This window comes from Chelonoidis abingdonii, chromosome 9, assembly GCF_003597395.2.
Source record: "Chelonoidis abingdonii isolate Lonesome George chromosome 9, CheloAbing_2.0, whole genome shotgun sequence".
NCBI lineage: Eukaryota > Metazoa > Chordata > Testudines > Testudinidae > Chelonoidis > Chelonoidis abingdonii.
The window spans coordinates 10,300,120-10,321,395 of NC_133777.1; the positions used below are offsets into that span (position 1 = coordinate 10,300,120).

The window sequence follows — 21,276 nt, forward strand, 5'->3', positions numbered from 1 at the left end:
CACCTGTCTGGACAAACTTTTCAAATGTGGTTCCCAAAGTTACCAGTAGGTATCTGAATCCATGGGCCTGATTTTCAATAGTGCAGAACACCCAGAACTCCAGCCAGAATCAGTGCTCAGCACCTCTGAAATTAGACTGTGGGTGTCTAAAGTTCAGCACCCACAATTCAGAGGCCACTTTTGAAAATTTGGCCTTCAATGACCTACCCAAGGCTATATGAAAAACTAGTGGCAGAACCAAGAATAAAACCAAGTTTCCTGGTTCTTTAAGCAAAAGAAATGATTTCCCTATCACATTTCCCACTCTGATTTTCCTTTAGGAGGAAAAATAGCACTAAATCCTTCTTCTTTTATTGTGTGGTGGTGGTGTTGTTGTTGGATGTTGCTCTGATACTGCAAAGCTGCATCTGTCCAAAGAGAGGGTTATGAAAAAAGCTCTCTACTGTCATTATTATTATGATTAAGGCTATGTTTCTGTCAAGGGTATTTTTAGTAAAAATCATGGACAGGTTACGGGCAGTAAAGAAAAATTCATGGCCCGTGACCTGTCCATGACTTGTAATATATACCCCTGACAAAATCTTGGGGGTGGGGGAGCGGACTGGGGGTGCCATGGATACTCGAGGGGGAGGTTACCAGGGGGCACTGCGGGTGCTGGGGAGGGTGGACTGGAGGCACTGTGGGTCCTGGGGGGGTAGACTGGGGGCTGCCACGGATGCTGGTGGGGCGGACTGGAGGCTGCCATGGGTGCTGGGAGGCATGGTAGTGGCGTGTGGCGCAGGACCCTGCTGGTGCTGACGGGTTGGCAGGCTCCCTACCTGGCTCCATGCCTCCCCGGAAGCACTGACATCCTTGTCCCTCAGGTCCTAGGTCTAGGTGCAGCCAGCCAGCTCCTCACATTGCATCCACTCCAAGCTCCAGCTCCGCAGCTCCCATTGGCCGTGAGCTGTATTGGTGGCCAATGGAAGCTGCAGGGGTTGTGCCTGCAGGCACAAGCAGCGCGCAGAGCCCCTGGCTACTCCTCTGCCTAGGAGCTGGACATACTAGCTGCTTCTGGAGACCTCCCCCCCACCCCCCGCAAAAGTAAGTGCCACCCACGGGGCTCACCCTCTCCCATGCCCCAACCCTCAGCCCTGAGCCCCCTCCTGCACCCAAACTCCTGCTGCTGGTGGGGGGCACATTGACCTGAGACTGCCCCAGCAGGAGCCAGTGCGGCTGACACAAGGGCTGCCTGAGCTGCTCAGGCAGCCCCCGGGCCAGTCACACTGGCAGCTGCAAAAGTCACTGAGGTCCTGGAAAGTCACGAAATCTGTGACTTCTGTGACCTCCATGACAAACTCACAGCCTTAATTATGATTTATTGTATTAGGTACTCTACAAACACATGATTGGAAGGCACTTCCTGTCCCTTGTGTGCTAGAGAAACATACAAAGAAAGAGAATGAGCTACAGCATACACTCAAAGCGTTGCTGATGATAATAGACAAACAGCTTGCAGGTTCCAGCTTTAAAATGTTATCTTTCTTATGTAACCCTTTTCTTTTTTATAAATATTATTTAAAACCTTGCTTTTATTTCATCTATTTAGCATAAAACACTAACCCACCGCCCCAGTCCACCCCCGTTTGAATATTAACGTGTAGTTAACACGAGAATTTTCTGTGTTGTGGTTTCTTTTTAACTGCCACCACACTATGAACATCTGTGAACAAAATGCGGAAGTGCAAGGGACCCAGATAATTCACCACTTCCAGAATAAACTTCCTCCTCCTCCTCTTCCTCCTCACTTGCACGGCACCCTGTGTTTTTTCATGTCTCACGAAGGAGCAACCAAGTGATCCACAGAGATTGCTGAACACTGTGCTCCCACCCTGTTCTAGAGAGCAGGGTTTGGTTCTGGTCATCTCAGGACTGATAGAGTGGGAAGAATTCAGAGGAAGGGGTAATGGAAACGATTAAGGGGCTGGAGGGATTATCTTCTGCACCATCATGGCGTTGAATAGAAGTCTGGCTGTGGGAGCTTTTCCACAACATTTTATCAATGCTCGCTTGAATTGCAGAATAACAACTCCTCCATCCCCAGGATTTTTCTCTTGCTGTTACTGTTGCTCCTAAGAGAAGCTCCTTGCCTATCCTGCCTTTGGACTTCCACCTAACCAAGAGACCCCAAGATTCAAAGCTAAACTCGTTCAGTGGATGTTGTTAGAATAATCATAAACCCCAAGAATTTTATCTGTCTAAAAATGAAGCTTTCGATCTGACCTGGAGATGAGTGCTTTATGGAACCTTAGCTCGGAAGCCTGGGAGGTTTTTTCCCTTGATCAGTGGAGAGCAGTCCCTGGCATATGAAAGTATGAAGGCTGTGAGGTGATTCGTTCCGTCAAAAATTATAACAAAAAGAAAAAAATAGCAAACACATAGGAAGGTGCATTTGTGTGAAACAGCCAGGAGAAGGCCAGTCCCCGAGATTCTCTCTTTTATTCTTCTGAATCCACAAAGACCTTTGAAATAGTTAGCACTAGCTGGAGGTTATTATTGGATTAAGATTTCCTACTGTTAAAGAATATCTTGTATACTAAACACTGAAAGGAACAGCGGGAGAGCAATTCCTGAACTGCTGTGGGTAATCTTATTTCTTTATGGCCAAATCACGGTTCAAGTCAGCCCAAGTTTGTGCATTTGCACCTGTGATTTGTGATGGATGCCAAAGTGTTTCCATGGTATTTAATAGTCTCTGAAGGTGTCAGGTTACAACTCAAGACGTGCTGGAATCGGATGCTCGAGAATACTTAGAAAGATCAGATGCAATAAATGGTTATATATTTTTACACGTTTCAAGCACATTGAAATCTGTCATTTTTAATTGTTTTTTATTTTAAGTGAAAACAGCTTCTCTGCAAAGGTGTCAGAGGAGGGAAGGGTAGAGGCAAGGAATAATGCACTTCAGACATGCTGGAAGTGTGTGCTGCTGGAAGTCTGTTCTCCATTTAAAATGCTTAGTCACTAATGCAGTGAATTTGTTAGTTTTCATTGGACTTCAGTTGACCTCCTCTGTTTCCTGACCAGAGCACCAAGGCTCCAGCCTCTCACTAGTATTTAATTCATTATAGAGTATTAGGTTAAATAGTAAGTTAAATAGACATGTGGTGCTGTCATAGAATCACCTTCAGTTTTTCCAGTGAACAGCTGGAGTAATTCTATGGAAGACAATGGAGTTACTCCAGGCTCACACTCTTGTAAATAAGAACAGAATCAGACCCAAGGAATCCCACAGTGGCAAAACCCTGAGCTCCTGAAGGGAAGAGAGTGCTGTATTTTACTCACTAAAGCCCCTCTAATAGACCAAACTGCAGCTCTGAGAGGAGTCAAGGGCGTTTGTCATGCTGGACTTCAAAGGTGGGAGATGTAAAGAAAGAGGCAAAAGGCTCTTGTATGGAGACAGAGGACCACTCCTCTAGGATTTTTTTGATGGCTTGTGGTTGTGTAGCAAATCCTTGTTTTATAATGAAGTTCTTATATTCTTAAATGTGGGGGGTCTTGATGGAGAGTTTTTTTTTTTTAAATTCCCATGAAAATGTTTCTGCAATAGAGTGGTGTTGCTGAGTGAACTCTGCTCTTTGAATCGTCTCATGGAGGGATCCCTCAGTGATGTCCCAAGGGAGCACTGGCAAAGAATGTAACAGTTCCTGATTCCGCAGAGCAGGCTAGAAGAGATTCTGGGGTGTTGTGAACTCCAGAGGAGAGTTTATATTGCTCCCCTTGAGGCCCAGCTCTGAGCATATTGTGAACCTATCAAAAATCAAAGGATCTGGAGCACTGGGCTTTTGGATGCAAAAGACTAGCCCTGGGTGGATATAAGGGTGATTTTTAATTTCTCTGTGATCTTTAGGTCCAAGCTTTGGTCCACATTTGGTCCATCCTCTCAAGGAAAAGGGCTTGACATTTAGCTTTAAAAGAATGAAAGCTAAGATACTCTTAGGCCTTATGTGCATGGAATAACTGTAGGGGTTTTTGAGGGAGAGGGAGGGGACAGAACTACTGTGCACACACACACATACTTTTTTTTTTTAAATTCTCTGGCATCATATCCCACACTTATTATTCTGCTTTGGAAGTGAACTACCACTATTCCAGAGTGAGTTTTTCAGTGTAAGGTTCCTGTGGACATGTCTGTATTTTGGATGAACTGTTTCGCTTCTGGCAGTCCTCCCACTGCTGTCAAAACTGCATAGCTTCACATCTGGATTATGTCTCCTCTTGCGTGCCCTCTACTGCTTTGGGGTCGTTTTCACTGGATGTCATCTTTTCTTTTAAATGCAGGCACTCAGGCAAGTGCATTCCTTTGCAATTACTGCTGGGCTGAGTTCACAGACCTGGTGCTGCATACCCAATATAGGAGCCATGCCCTGTGCTTCCTTGTGCTCTGAGCTGGCAGGTCTGGACTTCCTTGCCCTCTGGCAAGAATAGATCATCCAGGCCCATCTGAACAGCAATCACTAGATGCAAGGAGAAACAAATGGAGGAGAAAGCGTAGTCCTGGGACATCAGGCCAGTGCTGCTACAAAACAAAGGAGCTCTGGCAAGAGACAAGAACACGACCTCCGGTAATGACCCCACTATCTATTCATGCTATGAGGAGCAGGATTGGATTTTTGCAAGGGACATCACCTCCAAACCCAAGCATGGGGAGGAAGGCCTCGGACAGCACTGAAACAACTGCCAAAGGCACCCAAGTGATCACAGATGGCATCAACAAAGCAGTGTACAGACTCCTTCACTATAGTTATTCTGCATTAGTTCTAGCAGTAAAACATATTCAGAAAAATCTTCCTCACATAGACAAGGTGTCAAATTTCTAGTTCCCCCAAATTTGGAAGTGTTTTCCGTCCCAGGCTTCATAGACCTAGAGGCTGGCTCAGCCCAGTGTTTGCCAGGCAGTTTTGCAGTTCCTGAAACTGGAGACTGAGGAAGTCATAAAACAATGAAGAGAATTCTTCTGGCCCAAGGAAAATAGTTTATTGCTGTTGAGCTAATTAGTTACTGATTAAAAGTCAGTTACTAAGAGAAGTCTCATAAAGCAGAACTCTGTTCTCAGACCTGGAGAACAGCACATTGTTTTTAGATCACATCCTTTTAAAAGCTTCAATATTTGGCTTAAGGAAACCTCCTGGGTAGAGCCCCTAGCCTCCTTTTGTCCCTGGTGGGGATTCAGGGCTTGACAGGGTGCTTTGGGGATTGCTTGAAGTAGGGCCACCCCTGGTCTGCAGTCTAGGCTGGGCTCTCCCAGGCACTACTGTGATATAATAATAGGAGGCTGCTGTTAACATCTTGAAGACAGGCTGAGTCCAGCCAGCGAGAATGGCTAACTCTGACTTGATTGCTAAGCTTACTGTGCATTATAGAAACATTTAAAATTCAGTGTACCTAGTGTTCCTATCTGATGCCTGGGAGATTTCTTTTGTTGTGTGCTGACTTACTTCGCTACATGTTTTCTCACCACATTGTTGCCTGCCCTGTCACCTTCCTGGATGAACTGGTCACCAAGAAAAAGTTGGCAGGAGACTGTTTAGCAACAGCTCAAATATTATGTGACCACATTTTGCATGAGTCAAGAATATTTTCATGCTCCGATGGTGTCACTCACATTTAAACCCACTCATACACACACAGACAGACACCAGTATGCACACAGGTACTCATGTTCATGCCCAGACACTGATTCACAGACATCCACCATGTACTGTACATGCATACATCTACTTTTGCAAATTCAGATGCAGTCACTTACATGTATAGCTGCACATTGCGCACACACCTGAAAGAGCACATGCTCATTTAGAATATCAGGGTTGGAAGGGACCTCAGGAGGTCATCTAGTCCAGCCCTCTACTCAAAGCAGGGCTGATCCCCAGACAGATTTTTGCCCCAGATCCTTAGATGGCCCTCTCAAGGAATGAACTCATAATCCCGGGTTTAGTAGGCCAATGCTCAAACCACACATCTGTAAAACTGGGATAAACCTGTGTAGGAGGGGAGAGAGTGAATGCCCCATATAGTTTAGTGACTGCATGTCTTTGTGCTGCTGAGCACTGCAAATTCAGGCCCCTTTCTTCCTTTACAAATCCTGCAGCACAGCAACCATTCAGCTGAGGAATTCTCTGACTTTTAGGGACCATCATAGAGTTAACTGGGCTGCAGAATCATCGCTTGAGCAATATGCAATTGTTCACAGTCTAGCTAGAACCTCTCTAAGCTGTCACTTCTCAGATGAGCTGAAGACAGGCTGCACTTCAGCACAAACAGTTTTAATATAGGGCAATATCAGCATTCCTGAGAGCTGCAGCCGAGTTCATCGCATGTGACAGGGCAGCTCAGAATGGTAAACAGGATTGAAACCCTCCTGAGTCGGTGTGCTTCGTATTTATTTGCTGATTTGTTTCCCTTGCTAAGGAGCAGAACCAGAAATGGATGACTGCCTAGAGATGCTGAAAGATGAGGAGGAAGCCCTGTGGGAGAATGTAGAGTGCAATCGGCACATGCTGAGCCGGTACATCAATCCAGCCAAGTTGACCCCATATCTGCGTCAGTGTAAAGTCATTGACGAACAAGATGAGGATGAGGTGCTCAACTCGCATATGCTGCTCTCCAAAATTAACCGAGCAGGTAATTCTTTCCTGAACAGCCAAGACTGCACCAGTTTATGTGCTGCATTGCCAGGGTTGGGTTGACCTGACCCCAGCATTGAATTAAAATCTATGAAGGGCTCACTGTTCCCTTTAAGTTTGCTTTTTGGGAAAAATTGGATGTTCACGAAAATGAAGAGCTGTTTGATAATAGTAACTATGGCCAAGTCTGTGTTGTACAGGATGATGCTCACCAAGTTTTCATTCCTACATTTGCCCGTACATTTCAGTTATGATAGGCAGCAACCACTGCTCTTTCATGCCTGGTGCGCAGATATCTCTGTCAATTGGGGCTGGTCATCAGCACCCCTTTGGTTTGAGCATCACTTTTGGCGGAAAGGTTTGCAATTCTGGCGTTTCAGTACTGTACAGCGTGGCTGTGTTGAATACCACTGTCTTTCGAAGGCTCAGATCCAAATGCTACCTTCCCTACCCCATTCCTTCAGAGTAACAGCCCACACAAACATGGAGAATACGTGGCATAGCTTCATGAGATCGGCTGCGAGCAGTATGACAAGACTGGCTTTTCCATAGTGTATTCATGCGCCAGTGACTGTTAAATCTGAAGCGGGGTTGGCTTCAGGATTACAATATCTGATTATCCTGCTGTCAGTACTCCTGTGTCCTCTCTCATTGCATGATTTTTGGGTTGTCTGTAGGCCGGCTGCTGGACATCCTTCATACCAAGGGACAAAGGGGCTATGTCGTTTTCTTAGAGAGCCTGGAGTTTTACTATCCTGAACTTTACAAACTGGTGACAGGGAAGGAGCCCACACGGAGATTTTCTACCATTGTCGGTGAGTAGAATCAGACCCTGAGGAAATAAGAGCTGGAGTCAATACACGAGATAAGACTGATTTTTTTTTTTCAGGTGAGACGTGTTAATGAGGCATAGTGATGGGTAATAGCTCATTCCCACCTTTCACTCTCTGGTCTGGTACGGCCTAGCATTGATTAAGCTGTTAGTGAATGCTACACTCCAGTCTGCCTCCATTTCTAGAATGTCAGTCACTACAAGGTGCCTCAGGGAAAGACATTAGGGACCAGAATCTCATCTCAGTTACACTGCTGTGAGTCTGAGGTAGCTCTGTTGAAATAGACAGAGGTACTCTGGATTTGCACCAGGGTAACTGAGGTCAGAATCTGATCCAGTGGGTGTACATGCACCTGCTCCACCAACTCCAAAAACAGGTGCATGAATATGTGCGTATTCAGCATTGTAGTATATATGCCTGTGTATGAGAATGTGTGTGAAGACTGAGTAGATGAATTTGAGTGTACATATGCAGCTGCATATGCTGTCTGTGTGTACTCTGAATATGTACATGAATGAATATAAATATACGTATGTGTCTGTGTATAGTGACTGTATATATGACGGGGTGCATATATGTATGATTGTACTGTCTATGTATGGCATTTGTGTGTCTGCTAATGAGTTTGACTGTGTCTGTATATTTCAGTGTGTGTGTGTGTGCATTTGTTTGTTCCCCACCTGTGCTGTCTCAACTTTGCCTGAACCCACATTATTAACCTGCTCCAGAGCAGTGCCAGGGACCTTGGAGCTGATGGGCTGCTTGATTCTTTTCAGTGGAGGAGGGACATGAGGGTCTCACCCATTTCCTAATGAATGAAATCATTAAGCTACAGCAGCAGGTGAAGACAAAGGACGTGCAGCGCTGTGAACTCTTGGCCAAGTCCCGCCAGCTGGAGGATGACAGGAAGCAGCTGAAATTGAACAATATAGAGTTGCTGACCTTCCAGGAGAGATACAACAAGATGAAGGAGGAAAGGAACAACTACAATGATGAGCTGATCAAGGTGAAGGATGAGAACTACAACCTGGCCATGAGATACGCCCAGCTGAGCGAAGAGAAGAACATGGCTGTGATGAGGAGCCGGGACCTCCAGCTAGAGGTAAAAGAGATGCTCTGGATTGGTTTGGGTATAAAACACAGATGGAGCATAAAGTGTGACAATTATGCTAAAGGTGTGCAGAACTTGTACTTGCTTTGCTTATCCAGGTTAGAGGCTCACAGCATAATGAAATGTTATGCTGAGATGATGTGGATTAGTGTAAGATTCCCTGTGAAGGATGGGACTTCCCAGCATATGGAGAAAGGAAAAACATTGTTTTTTTTCAGAATCAATAATATATTGGGGCAGTTAACCAAGTATGCACTAAAATTTCATGGTGGATTATCCAAGGGTTCCAGCATACCATGCTAGCACTGTATTGAACTGTTGGGAATTAACCACCCCAAGAGCATGAAGTCTGTTTTTTGTGCACTCAACTAGAGGTGAGAGTGTCTTTAGAGAAGCATATACAGGGGCTTGATGTATTTTGGATAATCTTTTTTTTTCTGTGTCTCTTTCTGCATTTCATTGGTTCCTGGGGTGTCCTAGATTGACCAGCTGAAGCATCGGTTGAATAAGATGGAGGAGGAATGCAAGCTGGAGAGGAACCAGTCACTGAAGCTGAAGAATGACATTGAAAACCGACCCAAGAAGGAACAGGTTCTAGAATTGGAGCGGGAGAATGAGATCATGAAGACCAAAATCCAAGAGTTACAATCTATCATTCAGGTAAGCCAGAGGAGGAATTATTCCCCGTCCTCTTACTCTCTGCCTTAAAATCAGTACATGCCCCCATTATACAGGTGGGAAATGTGGTGGGAAGCTGTGCCCCCAAAACTGCAATGAACCCAATCACAAAGTTTGCAAAAACCAAAAGGTTGTACAGCCCCCAACTTTCTACAGATTACCCCATATAAGACAGATGCACAAGCAAAAAGAATTCTTAACCTAGTAAAGCCAGATGCAAATGCAGGGCTGGATCCTGCAAGGTGCTGAGTGTTTGCTATGAAGAGCTGAGCCCTCTCGATTCCTACTGAAATCCTGGCTCTGCTGGAGTTGTTTTGCCCCAGCTCATCAATGCAAAACCACTTTAGCTAGCTCCGCTAGATTCTCCTGGTGTAGGGTCTGCATAGCCCGTCCTATGTCATCACCCAGGCTGGAGTAAGGGATTTGACTGGAGAAAGGAGGCCTAGTCAGAATGTTTCTGCGCTCCAGAAGTCACAAGGTACTGAGACGACCTCCTTGTAGGTTATTGCAGAAAACTGCTCTAACTTGCACTGGGGGCTTCACCAAGGGTGACCAGCTCAAGGTTTGGGGTAAGGGAAGGGCATAAAGGAGGGCACAGCCACCTTAGCCCCCCTTTTCAGGTGATGTGCTAAGCAGGGCTTGGCCAGACCCCAGGATCTATCTCAATGTGAGGGTGTGCAGCAACCTCGCAGAAATAGACTTTCATTTTTCGAATGACACCTTGTAAAGATTCTCAACTCATTCTTATGCCAGAGCACTACTGTAGCCTCTCTGGCAGTGCCTAAAAAGTCTTAGGGCTTGGCTACCCATCAACCACTATACCACTATAGTGCTTCATGGAAGACACTACCTATGCTATGTAGGCACTCCACCTCCCAGGAAGGCAGCAGGAAGAATTCTCCCGTCGACCTAGCTCAGTTTCCACAGGGGATTAGGTCAGTTTAACTGCATCACTCAGCAGTGTGGGAGTGAAGTAGTTATACCAACCTAATTTCCTAGTATAGAGCAGGCCTTAGTTTTCTATAAGGTGAAGCTCAAATCTTAAAAAAGGTATAATATCTAAGCTTACTTTGAGACATAGTCTAATCTGAAGACTCGCATGCTGTTAAAAAATTAATGTGCTGATTACTAAGGAAATAATGAAATAATCACCAAAAAATAGCTACCTAAAAATGGGAACAGAACTCTCCCAACATAACAAAAACCCAACTTATTTTAGAAATACTTATTTTATTCAGTAATCAAAATGTCAGTGGACTTTCCAACTTAGTGTAAGTATTTTTAAAATAAATTTGCATTTTCTTGCTTAAGTTTTTTGTCTTTGATTCCTGGTTTTTGTGGTTATTTTTGGACGCAATTTATTTCTCCTACAGTCATCTTGTTAATTTTAATTCCGAAAGGGGAAAAGAAAGTTTCTGGACATTGTAGAAAATGAAGTATTAGTTCTAGGCAGGGGCATTGGTGGCTCCAGGCATGTGTTTAATATTCATTAAGCATAGTCATGCAAAGTCTGAATGCTTTAAAAATTCCTCTGCATGTTTTCTTGGCCTCTGCTCCTTGGCAAAGGGCAAACTCTGTGCTCAGTGGTCTGATTAATAGAGAGAGGTTTTGAATGCAGGGCCTGGAGCAAAGGAGCGGCTGCTCATTGTCACTACATCCAAAAGGTATCAAATTATATCAGATCCAATAAAAATAACCCCTTCTCCATAGCCATTCTGACAGTGAGCTGGGCTTTGTTCAGCTTTCAAAACATTAACAAATATCCCACCCTTCTCCTACTTTCCAACTGCAATCTCACTTTCTCTTCTTTCTCTTCTACTGTCTGTCTGTGTCTTTCTTCTCCGCACCCCTTTGTTTCTCTCTTTCTCTCTATCCTACTGTGCTATATCTCTAAACCTTGTCCCCTCAGGCTGGCAAACGTAGCTTGCCAGATTCAGACAAAGCCATCTTGGATATCTTGGAGCATGACCGTAAGGAGGCGCTAGAGGACCGCCAGGAGCTGGTCAACAAGATTTTTTATCTGCAGGAGGAGATCCGTCATGTGGAGGATCTGAGAGACAAGGTGAGAGAAAGACAGGACTGAAAGAGTGGGACCAGATCTCTTTGAGGGATCTCTGATTGCGATAGCCAGTGATACCTGCAGGTGACTGCTGATGGAGAAGTGCAGTAGCAATTTGGTTCGGTCCTCACTTCCCATCCTAAACTGTTCACATGAATCTGTCTAGGGTCATCCAGACAGGTCAGGTGCAATTCCTTCAAACCAATTATTTTTCATATAGACAACATTCACTGCTGTGGGAGTAATTTACAACAAGGCCCCATCAGCATCAGCTTGGACTGCAGCAGTCTGAGCTTCCTCACAGCCATGCCTTTTCAGCACGGAGCTACACTCTAGCCATATGTGTCTATGTCTTATGTAAGCAAATGAATAGGTTAGTGCACACCTGGAGGTAAACAGGAATCTCTTCTTTGCAGCAGGGTAGCCCTCCCAATTACTTTGATGTACTCCTTTTATTGATTACTCTTTGTCATTTGCAGTATCTTGAGGAGAAAGAAGACCTGGAATTAAAGTGCTCAACTCTGGGGAAAGACTGTGAGATGTACAAGCACCGTATGACCACTGTGATGATACAGCTCGAGGAGGTGGAGAAGGAGCGAGACCAGGTATGTCACATTTGAAGTGGGGGAAGTAACAGTGAAAAATTGGATCTTCTCTTTCTTCTGTTTCTGTTGGAAGCCATCTCTGGGAATTGAAGGTAATTGGACCCAAAGTGTCACTATATTTGTTACATATAGTGGTTGGTATAAAAAAATAAACACTTACTAGATAGTGGCATTTGCAATACTGCTGTTATCTACTAGTCAAAGCATAGGGAGATTCTTTGAGGTTCTGTGGCAGCTCCCAATGAGTGTTAACTTTTTAATGGCAACACAGTAGGCTGCTTATTAGTGTCAAGGGTTTTGGTTAGCACTCTGCAACATTTGCTGCCAATAAAAGTTGTCAGCCATCATCATCTTCATTAATTGTATTACTATAGTGCACAGAGGTCCCAAACATTGTGCTAGGAGCTGTACAAACACCCAATAAGAGACAGTCCCTGTCCCAAAGACTGTGCAATCTAAATTAAGATGAGAAGCCATGTGGTGCACATGGGTAAGCAGTGTTTTCCTTCCTCTGCAGGCATTTCGTTCCCGAGATGAGGCACAGACCCAGTACTCACAGTGCTTGATTGAGAAGGACAAGTACAGGAAGCAGATCCGTGAGCTGGAGGAGAAGAACGATGAACTTCGGATCGAGGCAGTCCGGAAGGAGGCTTGCATTGTTAATCTGGAATGCAAACTCCGACGACTCTCTAAGGAGAACTGTCATGACCAGGTAGGCGCAGGGAGAGCTAGCTCTGCTCTCTTCCCTTCATGGCTCTGTCTCAGTTACAGCATGACGTAGAAGAGGATGGGATTTTATTTTTATTCCCGCTGTGAGCAGCAATGCTAGACTGAAAAAAGCAGTTGAGGGAAGTTTCTTTTTCATTCAACTTCAATGGAGTGAGAAGCCCTCCAGGGCTAAGGGGTGGAACTTGTCTCTACCACCCACATAGTCTCTCAGAGACTGGCAGTTCACTTCTGCTGAGCCTTGACACTAAATGGAAGAGGACGAAATGTAGAGGGTGGATTGCTTGCATAATGGGGAAGGAAACTCCTAACTCTTTCTGAGGAGCAAGTTCTAATGAAGTTTGCAAATAGGTAAACTGGTTACAGGCCATGAACTAATGCTAAAGACGAACAGAAATTTCTGTGAATTTCAGTTTCAGTCTCTAGTTTGAGACCTGAACCACAATCTATTTGGTCAACAGACAGTGGCTGAACCACTTGAACTACAGGTATGTGGCCTAAACACCATGACAACTGAGAATGCAGGCTCACTTGATCCACAGGCAGCCCTGCCAGATGCACTAAAGGGAGGCCACAGAAGTGGTGGTAAGCTTTTGGCAGTAGCCTTCAGCAAAAGGTCACTAAAATCTCTCTTTTATCTCTAGAGTTTACCAAGGAATCTGCCAGTTACCATTATTTCCCAGACCTTTGGTGCTCCTGGCCCCAAAGCCAATGGTCAGGAGGCAGATGACTCCTCCACCTCTGAAGAGTCAGCAGAAGACAATAAATTCTTCCTCTTTGATCAGTCTCGACTTAAGAGACGAATGAACCTGAAGGGAATCCAGGTGTGTCCCAATCTGAGGCCAGAATTGTGTTGTTCAGATGGGTTGTGGAGGAGATACAGTCAGGCTTTGGGGGTGGCGGGGGAAGCAATCAGGTTTCGCGGGACAATTGCTGCACCCTTTTCCTCCTTCCCTATGCTCTCCATACTCATGATGCTCATTTATATTCTCACTGTGGCTTCAATAAAATGGATCTTTGCCTCCTTAATAGTAGTGAAAAAAGTACATCTTGAAAATTGGTTTAATGCCCTGAGCCCAGTATGTGTGGAATGGCTGATGGAAAATGCAGCTCTGATGGAAAAGCTGGCATCGTCTGGAAGGAACAGTCGGAAGAAATGAGCAAAATTAGCTGGCTAATTCAGAATTACATGAAGCATATCCTACCCATTCAAATATAAGTGGCAGCATGACTGAGGTCCTTGTCTGCCCTGACTACTGGGCTGCCTGTGGCTGCCATTGCATGCATGAATTGTAAAAACCTACCATCTGAAATTGGTGTAGAATGTCTGAGCTGCTCTTTCTCTGTGTCCCCATCTGAATTCTCTCTGCCTTTCTTAACCTTTCTGAGCCCCGGCTGTTTTTATTGCCGGGAGCAGTAGAAGTCCATTTTTTCTTTTTACCTGGCAAAGGGAGGCTTCTTGTATGAGCAGCCTGTTTAAAGCAGTCACAAGAGACCAACTTCATCTTTTGTCATTCCCTTTGCAGAATATGGGAACTGCAGTGCATTTGGTGTTTAAATAACTCTTCTCCAGGCCCTGTTTGATGAGGGCACATAGGCTCTGCAGTGTGACAGAGGGGAAGGAAGGGAGGTGTCTGTTTTACAGTGAATGTGACACATATCCTGAGTTGGCTTGATTTCTGTCTTCTTTCTTTCAGCTACCACGAGCTAAATCCCCCATCAATACAAGCAAAGCATCAGATTTTCAAGGTGAGAGAGAGCACCAGCGTCCCTATTGCCTATCTCAGTCTGTCTCACCTAGTCCATCTGCGTCAGTTTGTTCTAACAAACGTGCCAACAGGGCGAACTCAGAACTAAACCCGAGAGACCCAAGCAGCAGTCTTCTTTTGCACTAAATGATGTTAATCGTCATTTCAAATTGACGAGAGGCTGTCTGATCATTCTTTCCATCCATGGTCACTCTATAGACTGCTTTACCTGTCCCATAGACGGTCTCAGCTTTCTAGCTACTTTTAACTGGTATCTGCTATCTGATTATAATTTTAAAAGGGACAAAATTAGACCTACTTTAAAGATCATCACACCATTCTCCTGCTTCTGAATATTGACGGAATCTTTGAGTAGGAAGGGCCCCAATCTACTGGGTCATCTAAACGGTCCCCTTATCTGTTGGCAAGCTGGAGTCCATTTTTATCTCTAATCCCCTGTTGATATTTATTTGTACATATCCATCAGGTTAGCTGTAATCTCACCAAATTATCATGTGTGTCTTGGCTGTCTGAAATTTCCTAGTGCCCTGCATTTAACTAACAAACACTTAACAAAAAGAATGGTTTGAGCAGGGAATATGTGCATTATTTGTTATGTGCAGGCAGCATGCTCAGCATTGTACTGAGTAGAATGGTAGAAGGTAGAAGAAGAGATTGTCACTGCTCCATGCCTACATGTTAAGCAGACAATCAGTAGAGTTCAGGCACATAGTATGTTAAATAGGCAGATGGATTAATCTCCACCCATGGAGCAGATGACCAGCTCCAGCTCATTTAAGTTTTTATGTAAATAAGACATTTCTTTAACTGGTGGATTAATGTTTATGAATCTCATAGGAGAAATATGTTTTAAAGAGAGAGTTGAATGAGGGGCTCCCCAGAAGTGTGCACATTCCTGCTTTAGCACATCTCCCAACAGGGAAGGGTGATGGAATCAGAAGGCAAAGGAGAGCTTCCTCAATCTCCCATTCAGTAAAGAGAACGAAGGGGCAGACAGAAGATAAACCCGAATGGGAGGAAAATCCTACATGTTGGAAATGTGAGGAAGAGTTTATACTAAAGAGGATCTAATATAAATATCTCTGCTGTCTGTCTCCCTCTCTGCCTTTGCCTTTGTCTCTGTCATTTGTGAGCACAGCAGTCAGAGCACAGGATGAAGATGGGGCTGATGCCAGCAGCAGCCGCACAGACACCAGTTCCTCCAATCCTGTTTCCATCAATAACTCAGTCAGCAGCTGTGAAGTTGGCAAAATTGTAAGGACCCTTTGGGTGCCCCTTGTTTGTCTGTGACCTTCCTTATAATGTGATTCAAAGCTCCCACAACCCAGCACTAGTTCTGCACTAGCAGCCCAGCTGCGATCAAACTCAGGGCCCTGTGATGAGCTCCCTAACCCTTTTTACTGGCATTTTATTAGAACCATGTTATTAACCTTTCCCAAAATCACATAACTGGCTTATGTTTATTTAAATATATTTCAACCGGACTTCACAGGGTATTTACAGCCTCTCCATATCTCATCTCTCCATTTAACACTTAGTGTAGGAGGTGGAGGCATTTCTTCAAAGGCTGCTTTGTAATTGATTTTAGTGGAACATTTGAAATTGTATTGGAGTTTTTCATGCCCTTCATGTCCATAAGCAGCAATGGGTCAGAGAAGGGGCGCAGCTAGCAGCTGGTAATTTCTGCACACACTAACCAATCCGTTTCTGCAGTAGCCCCATAATCTCCCAAGGCAGACATGCCATTATACACAATGTGAGCACTGGCACAGCAAGGATAGTTAGAGAGAATGATTTTGCAGAGTGTTGATAAAAGATCTGATGAAGAACAAAACACCTTTGCAGGAGCACTGTAAGAAATGCTGCCCCCAGGAAATTAAAAACTATAGCCTAGACTAGCCAGTGCGGGACCCTCTGCCACTCATAATAAGCTCAGCTGCCTTTATAGGGATACCCTTGGACTGTTAGTCAGATGCACTGATGAATTACACTGTCTTGATTATAGTGCAGTTTAGAATAGTGTATGAACTGGTGTTATTAGTTTATTTAGAATGAGCAGACATGTATTTTCCTTCTTTTTCTGTATCATCTGGTACATGTATTCACAATGCAACATATGTCCCACTTAACAAGGTTAAAGCTAAAAGTCTGCAATGAATCAGCCACTTGCTTTGCCACATAAGACCGTATCATGTCTATACCCAACATGTGCACACACACACACACACACACAACAGTTGGAACATACAGACATGTGCTCATGTGCATGGGACCCTGTGACCGTGGAGTGAGTTTGTCCTACTCCATGTTAGATGTAGACTAGCAGTAACGCACCAACATTGACGACTTTTCAAATGAGAAATGCATATGACACTTACCATGGATTTTCTTTCTTTCTTTTTAAAATAAAAGCAAACCCTGAGAAATCGCAACCACAGTATCATGTCCACCACTCCAGAACCTCCAGGAAATGACTCAATAGTCCGACGGTGCAAAGAAGACGCTCCTCATTGCAGGTGGGTAGCTGTGTTGGTGAAAGATGGGTAGAAAACGCAGTTAAGGCTAGAGAACTAACTGTGCCTCCTACCCCTTTCAGTCCTTCCCAAGAGCACCCCTCAGGTGACTGGCCTGGCTTCCTACACCTCATTCTGGGTGGAATCCCGTGGTCCAGCCAGACTCAGACTGGATGCATGACTCCCTGCCATGTTAGTGACACAAGCCCAGCTTGGTTTTGGCCTCTGTAAGAATTTCCCTTGGGGAGCCTGTGACAAGCATATGTCTGCAGTGATACAGAAACAGCATCATCAGAACAAAGCTTTCTTTATTCCTTTTTCAAAGGTGCGAAGTACATTGAACCCAAAACAATAAAAAGCCCCTACATGCATGGGTAGGATGGCCACTCACACATTCCTGGAGTAGGGGACATTCTGGTACTTCTAGGAACGGCATGGGCCTGCCCTCGCTGGCATGACCCTACCCCTCTTGTTGTGACCTCACGTGCATGGTGCGGGCCAGGTTACACCACATAGGGGTGCCATTTTGAAGAGTGTGCCATCCTGCTCCTGCTGGCATGACTTCTCTCACACAGTGCATGCGACATCACACTGGCAGTGCACTCTTCATTACGGCGTCTCTCATCTGATACCAGACAAAACTATGTGTGATTTAGTCTCAGTACTGACTGGGGGACAACGATTTAGAAAAGCAGGACTGTCTGGTTTAAAACCAGATGAATGGCCTGCTTATGCATGGCTATCATTACATCTTTGTAAATTCCCCTCAGCCCAGCTCTCTCCATCTCTGGCAGGGTGGAACAGACTGACCGTGCTGCAGTTTCTACTCTGTTTGCTAGCCTGATAGCTTTTCACTGACACGCTGTGAGCAGCCTCTCCTAGCTCCCCCAACCCTCTGCCCTTTTCTAAGGTCTTTGAGGGGAGGGTCCCCCTTGATTCCAGGCTTTAACCTTGGGAAGAGTAATCCATTCCAGTCTGGATGGAGCCAGGTATGGGGGTATTCCCCAACAAACCTTATCGGTGTCATTGTTTTACCAGTCCTTCTTGGTTCCTTTAATTAAACTCCATAGGAAGTACCTCCATCATAACCAAACACACAGAAGCCTGCACCATATTCATTGCAAATAGTACAGATACTGCTGATCGGCAGTTTAAGTTCAAACCTCCTTTTAAAATAAAGAAAGCAGAAGTCCTGGAACCTGACCCTGATATGTGTTTGTATTGGATTGTAGCACCCCAACTGCTATTATTGTTGTCACATCAAATATTGGTATTTTATGAGGAAATGCAAAACATTGATGTTCAGGACACACAGTGGAAATTTTTTTAAACTTTATTTTTATTATTTTTATATAAAATATAAACATATAATGCAACAAAACATATATCAGTGCGTGCACAACATGGAAATACCATATAAATAACACAATTCAGTGTTTATTATTTGTAAAACCTGGAAGAAACAAACCAACCAACCAACACAAACCTGAACCCATAGAGGTCATGCCGGCATTAATTTTTAAATGACTATCTAGATAAATAAGTAAGAACATAACCTGTGAGTACTGGGGACTAATATATCCTGAACTGCTAACGATGCAATAGTTTCATGTGTGACCAATTTTTTCCAAGCATTTCTATTAGACAGAGTCATTTTTTCCATTAATGCAGTAGCGGAGAGCTCACTAAGCCAGTTTGTGTATGAGGGAGGAATTGCAGATTTCCATTTTCTCAAAAGAACTCTTTTGGTTATTAAAATAGTTACTGCAATCGATTTCTTCTTGTTAACTGGTAATACCAACTCATCCAGCACTCCTAAAATAAGTGGAAATTTTAAAAAGGGGGAAATACAGAAGTTAAGGTTCTTTCTAAAATGTTTACTTTGGTACATTGCACAAAAGTAGCATTTTGAGTTCTATTTTTCTTCTTCAGATCTAGCGTATTACATTTTTGGTTGTTTCATTACATGTTTACTGTAAAATGTACAACAAGTTGCCGTAGGTACTTAATTTTTCACATTTCCTGACTCTCTTTGATTTAACTGGGCCCTCTTTAAGTTGTGCTGTTGTGGGGGCCAGAGGGTGGCATGTGATCGCTGTTTTTGTAAAGGCAAAGGAGAGAGAATAGGCAATAGACTGCGCTTTGGTAACATTAACACAGAAATGGTCCCAAAGAGGTTCTGAAGTTCACACCTCATTGAGGTAAATGGGGTGGAAGAGGAAGCAGAGTTCACATCTCTTTGAGACAGTTTTCACATGGCTGAGCTAAGAGGAGAGAGCAGCCCGTATGTGTACAAAGTGTTGGCTGTGTGTCAGCATGTGAAAAAGAGAGACGTTTAGGCCACTGCGTTGGGCTGCTCCAGTTTTGGATACCAAGGCTGAGACAGCTTGGCTCTAGTTTTCAGAGGAGCAGAGCCCTTGTGCATTTGAAGTCACTAGGAGCAGAGGGTGCAGCACCTGTTAAAATCAGAACCAATGTATCTCAACTGGGCACCCACAATCAGTGGCCATTTTTGAAAATTTGTCTCAGTTTTTTTAAATGAAAACTTAAAATTTGCAGAGTGCAGTGAAAACTATAATGCCATCTTAAAAATCATGGTGTTGCCATGTTTGCAAACCTTTGGACCCATGACTGTCTCCAGTTCCAGATGTTAAGGCGCTGGGGCTTTTTTTTGCTGTTGTTTGTTGGTTTGTTTTTGGAGCTGTGTGTGTGAGAGAGAGAGAGAGAGAGAGAGAGACTCTTGCATTTCCTTCATGCAAGCTGTTCCAGCAGCACATCCTGTTTCTGTCTGGCAAGACAGATGTGCATAGTGTCCAGCAGAGCAGAGGTGTAGCCTTTTTCTGCTGAGTCAAAAATCTTCACAAACGTCCCTGGAGCATGCTCAGAAGTAATATTTCCATAGCTTACAACTTTGTGATTAGCCTGCCAAGCTTTTTTCAAACTTGTTCATTTCATGGACAGACTCAAAAACTATTTACATGGTACGTTTCAGGTTTCACCGTTCAGCTGTTTTTGAGTTATCTGTGTGAAAATGAATTGAGGCAATTTATGATAGTGGGGAACAGTGGTTGGGTCTATTTCCCCCTGCAGCATCACATAATTTAAAATGAGTTGAATTGATTTTCCCCAAAGGTTCTGCAAAAATTCCCTTTTCACCTTGGATCAAGTGGAGAAAATGTCAGCCTCAAAGGCGAGAATGCGGGGTTATCATTTAAACCAATTTGCAGTCTTACCTGCAGCATTTGCCATAACCAAGCTGCTCTAGATAGTTAACCAATTGGATCACTCAGTTGGCTGGACACAGTTGTAATAACTGGGCCTACACATTTACCTTAATTGTGAGTTCAATGGCAAAAAGTGAACGAAAGTTCATAAAATGTCACAATAACCTATAACAACAAATGTTGGGGAGAAAAGATGCGATAGGGAGACAGAATGAATTAGTCTAAAGAAAAGGGCCTTCTAATATAATTCAAGGACTGTTAAGATCATGCCTGGTAAACAAGAGAAGTGTATGACTGGAAATTAATGAACCAAAGTTGATGTGTTGGAAATTAGGCCTAATTGGTGGATAGAATAATGAGGGGATGGGCTATTCTGCCCATCATTCCCTTTTGGGGTCCTTAAGAGACTTTGGGGGTGGCGGGGTAAGCTGGCTACCATAAAGCTCGCTGATCAAAAGACGGGAGATAGCCTCACCATCATGGCTACCTCCCCCCCCATTTCCTTTATCATCCTATCCTGAAGCTGAGGCGATGTATCTTACTGATTTCAACGGGATTTGGACTGGGACAATGGTTGTAGAGTGGGAGGTTCTGCACGTAGCCGGGTACACCCAGACATCCCTCTGTTTTCACCAGACATTTCATTGTCAAAGGTCCCTCAGAAAGACCCGTGCAGCTGTGATAATACTGCAAGTGCACTTCAAAGGTATAACCAAAATAAATCATTTGTATTCCTCTACTTGAAGTCCTTCCCTTACATTTTGGACGCAGTGTGGAATAAAGCACTTTGCAGTCTGAAGCAGGTATTCTGCGTGCACTGTATCAAAGTGTTCAAAAGAAAAACTGAAATAGTAAGTGCAGATCAACCAGTTCAGGCCACCAGAGACCACAGTTTCCTTCCACCTGTCAGAACCTTCATTACCTCTCTGTTAACACTTCTTCCTTCTGAAACTTCCTGCTGCTTCCCACGCCTCTGTCTCCTCCACAGACCTCTCTAGATAATGATTCCTATGCAGCCTTCCTGTTTCTTCCCTGTGCCACATCTGTAAAGCTTAGTCTGTTGGCGCTGTCCTGCTGTTTCATCTGCCACCTC

The 21,276-nt window shown here is 44.2% G+C and overlaps 1 protein-coding gene across 1 annotated transcript in view; it reads left to right on the top strand.

Annotated features, from left to right (window-relative positions):
• Positions 1–21,276, top strand: part of CARD11 (caspase recruitment domain family member 11) — a 69,904-nt gene that overhangs the window by 26,701 nt on the left and 21,927 nt on the right. Inside the window, exons 2-12 of the mRNA XM_032767756.2 lie at positions 6,451–6,663; positions 7,343–7,480; positions 8,275–8,600; positions 9,090–9,269; positions 11,197–11,349; positions 11,826–11,951; positions 12,469–12,663; positions 13,322–13,501; positions 14,375–14,426; positions 15,585–15,700; positions 16,859–16,962. Of these exons, the coding sequence (XP_032623647.1) occupies positions 6,451–6,663; positions 7,343–7,480; positions 8,275–8,600; positions 9,090–9,269; positions 11,197–11,349; positions 11,826–11,951; positions 12,469–12,663; positions 13,322–13,501; positions 14,375–14,426; positions 15,585–15,700; positions 16,859–16,962 (1,783 nt within the window). The remainder of the gene's footprint in view (positions 1–6,450; positions 6,664–7,342; positions 7,481–8,274; positions 8,601–9,089; positions 9,270–11,196; positions 11,350–11,825; positions 11,952–12,468; positions 12,664–13,321; positions 13,502–14,374; positions 14,427–15,584; positions 15,701–16,858; positions 16,963–21,276) is intronic.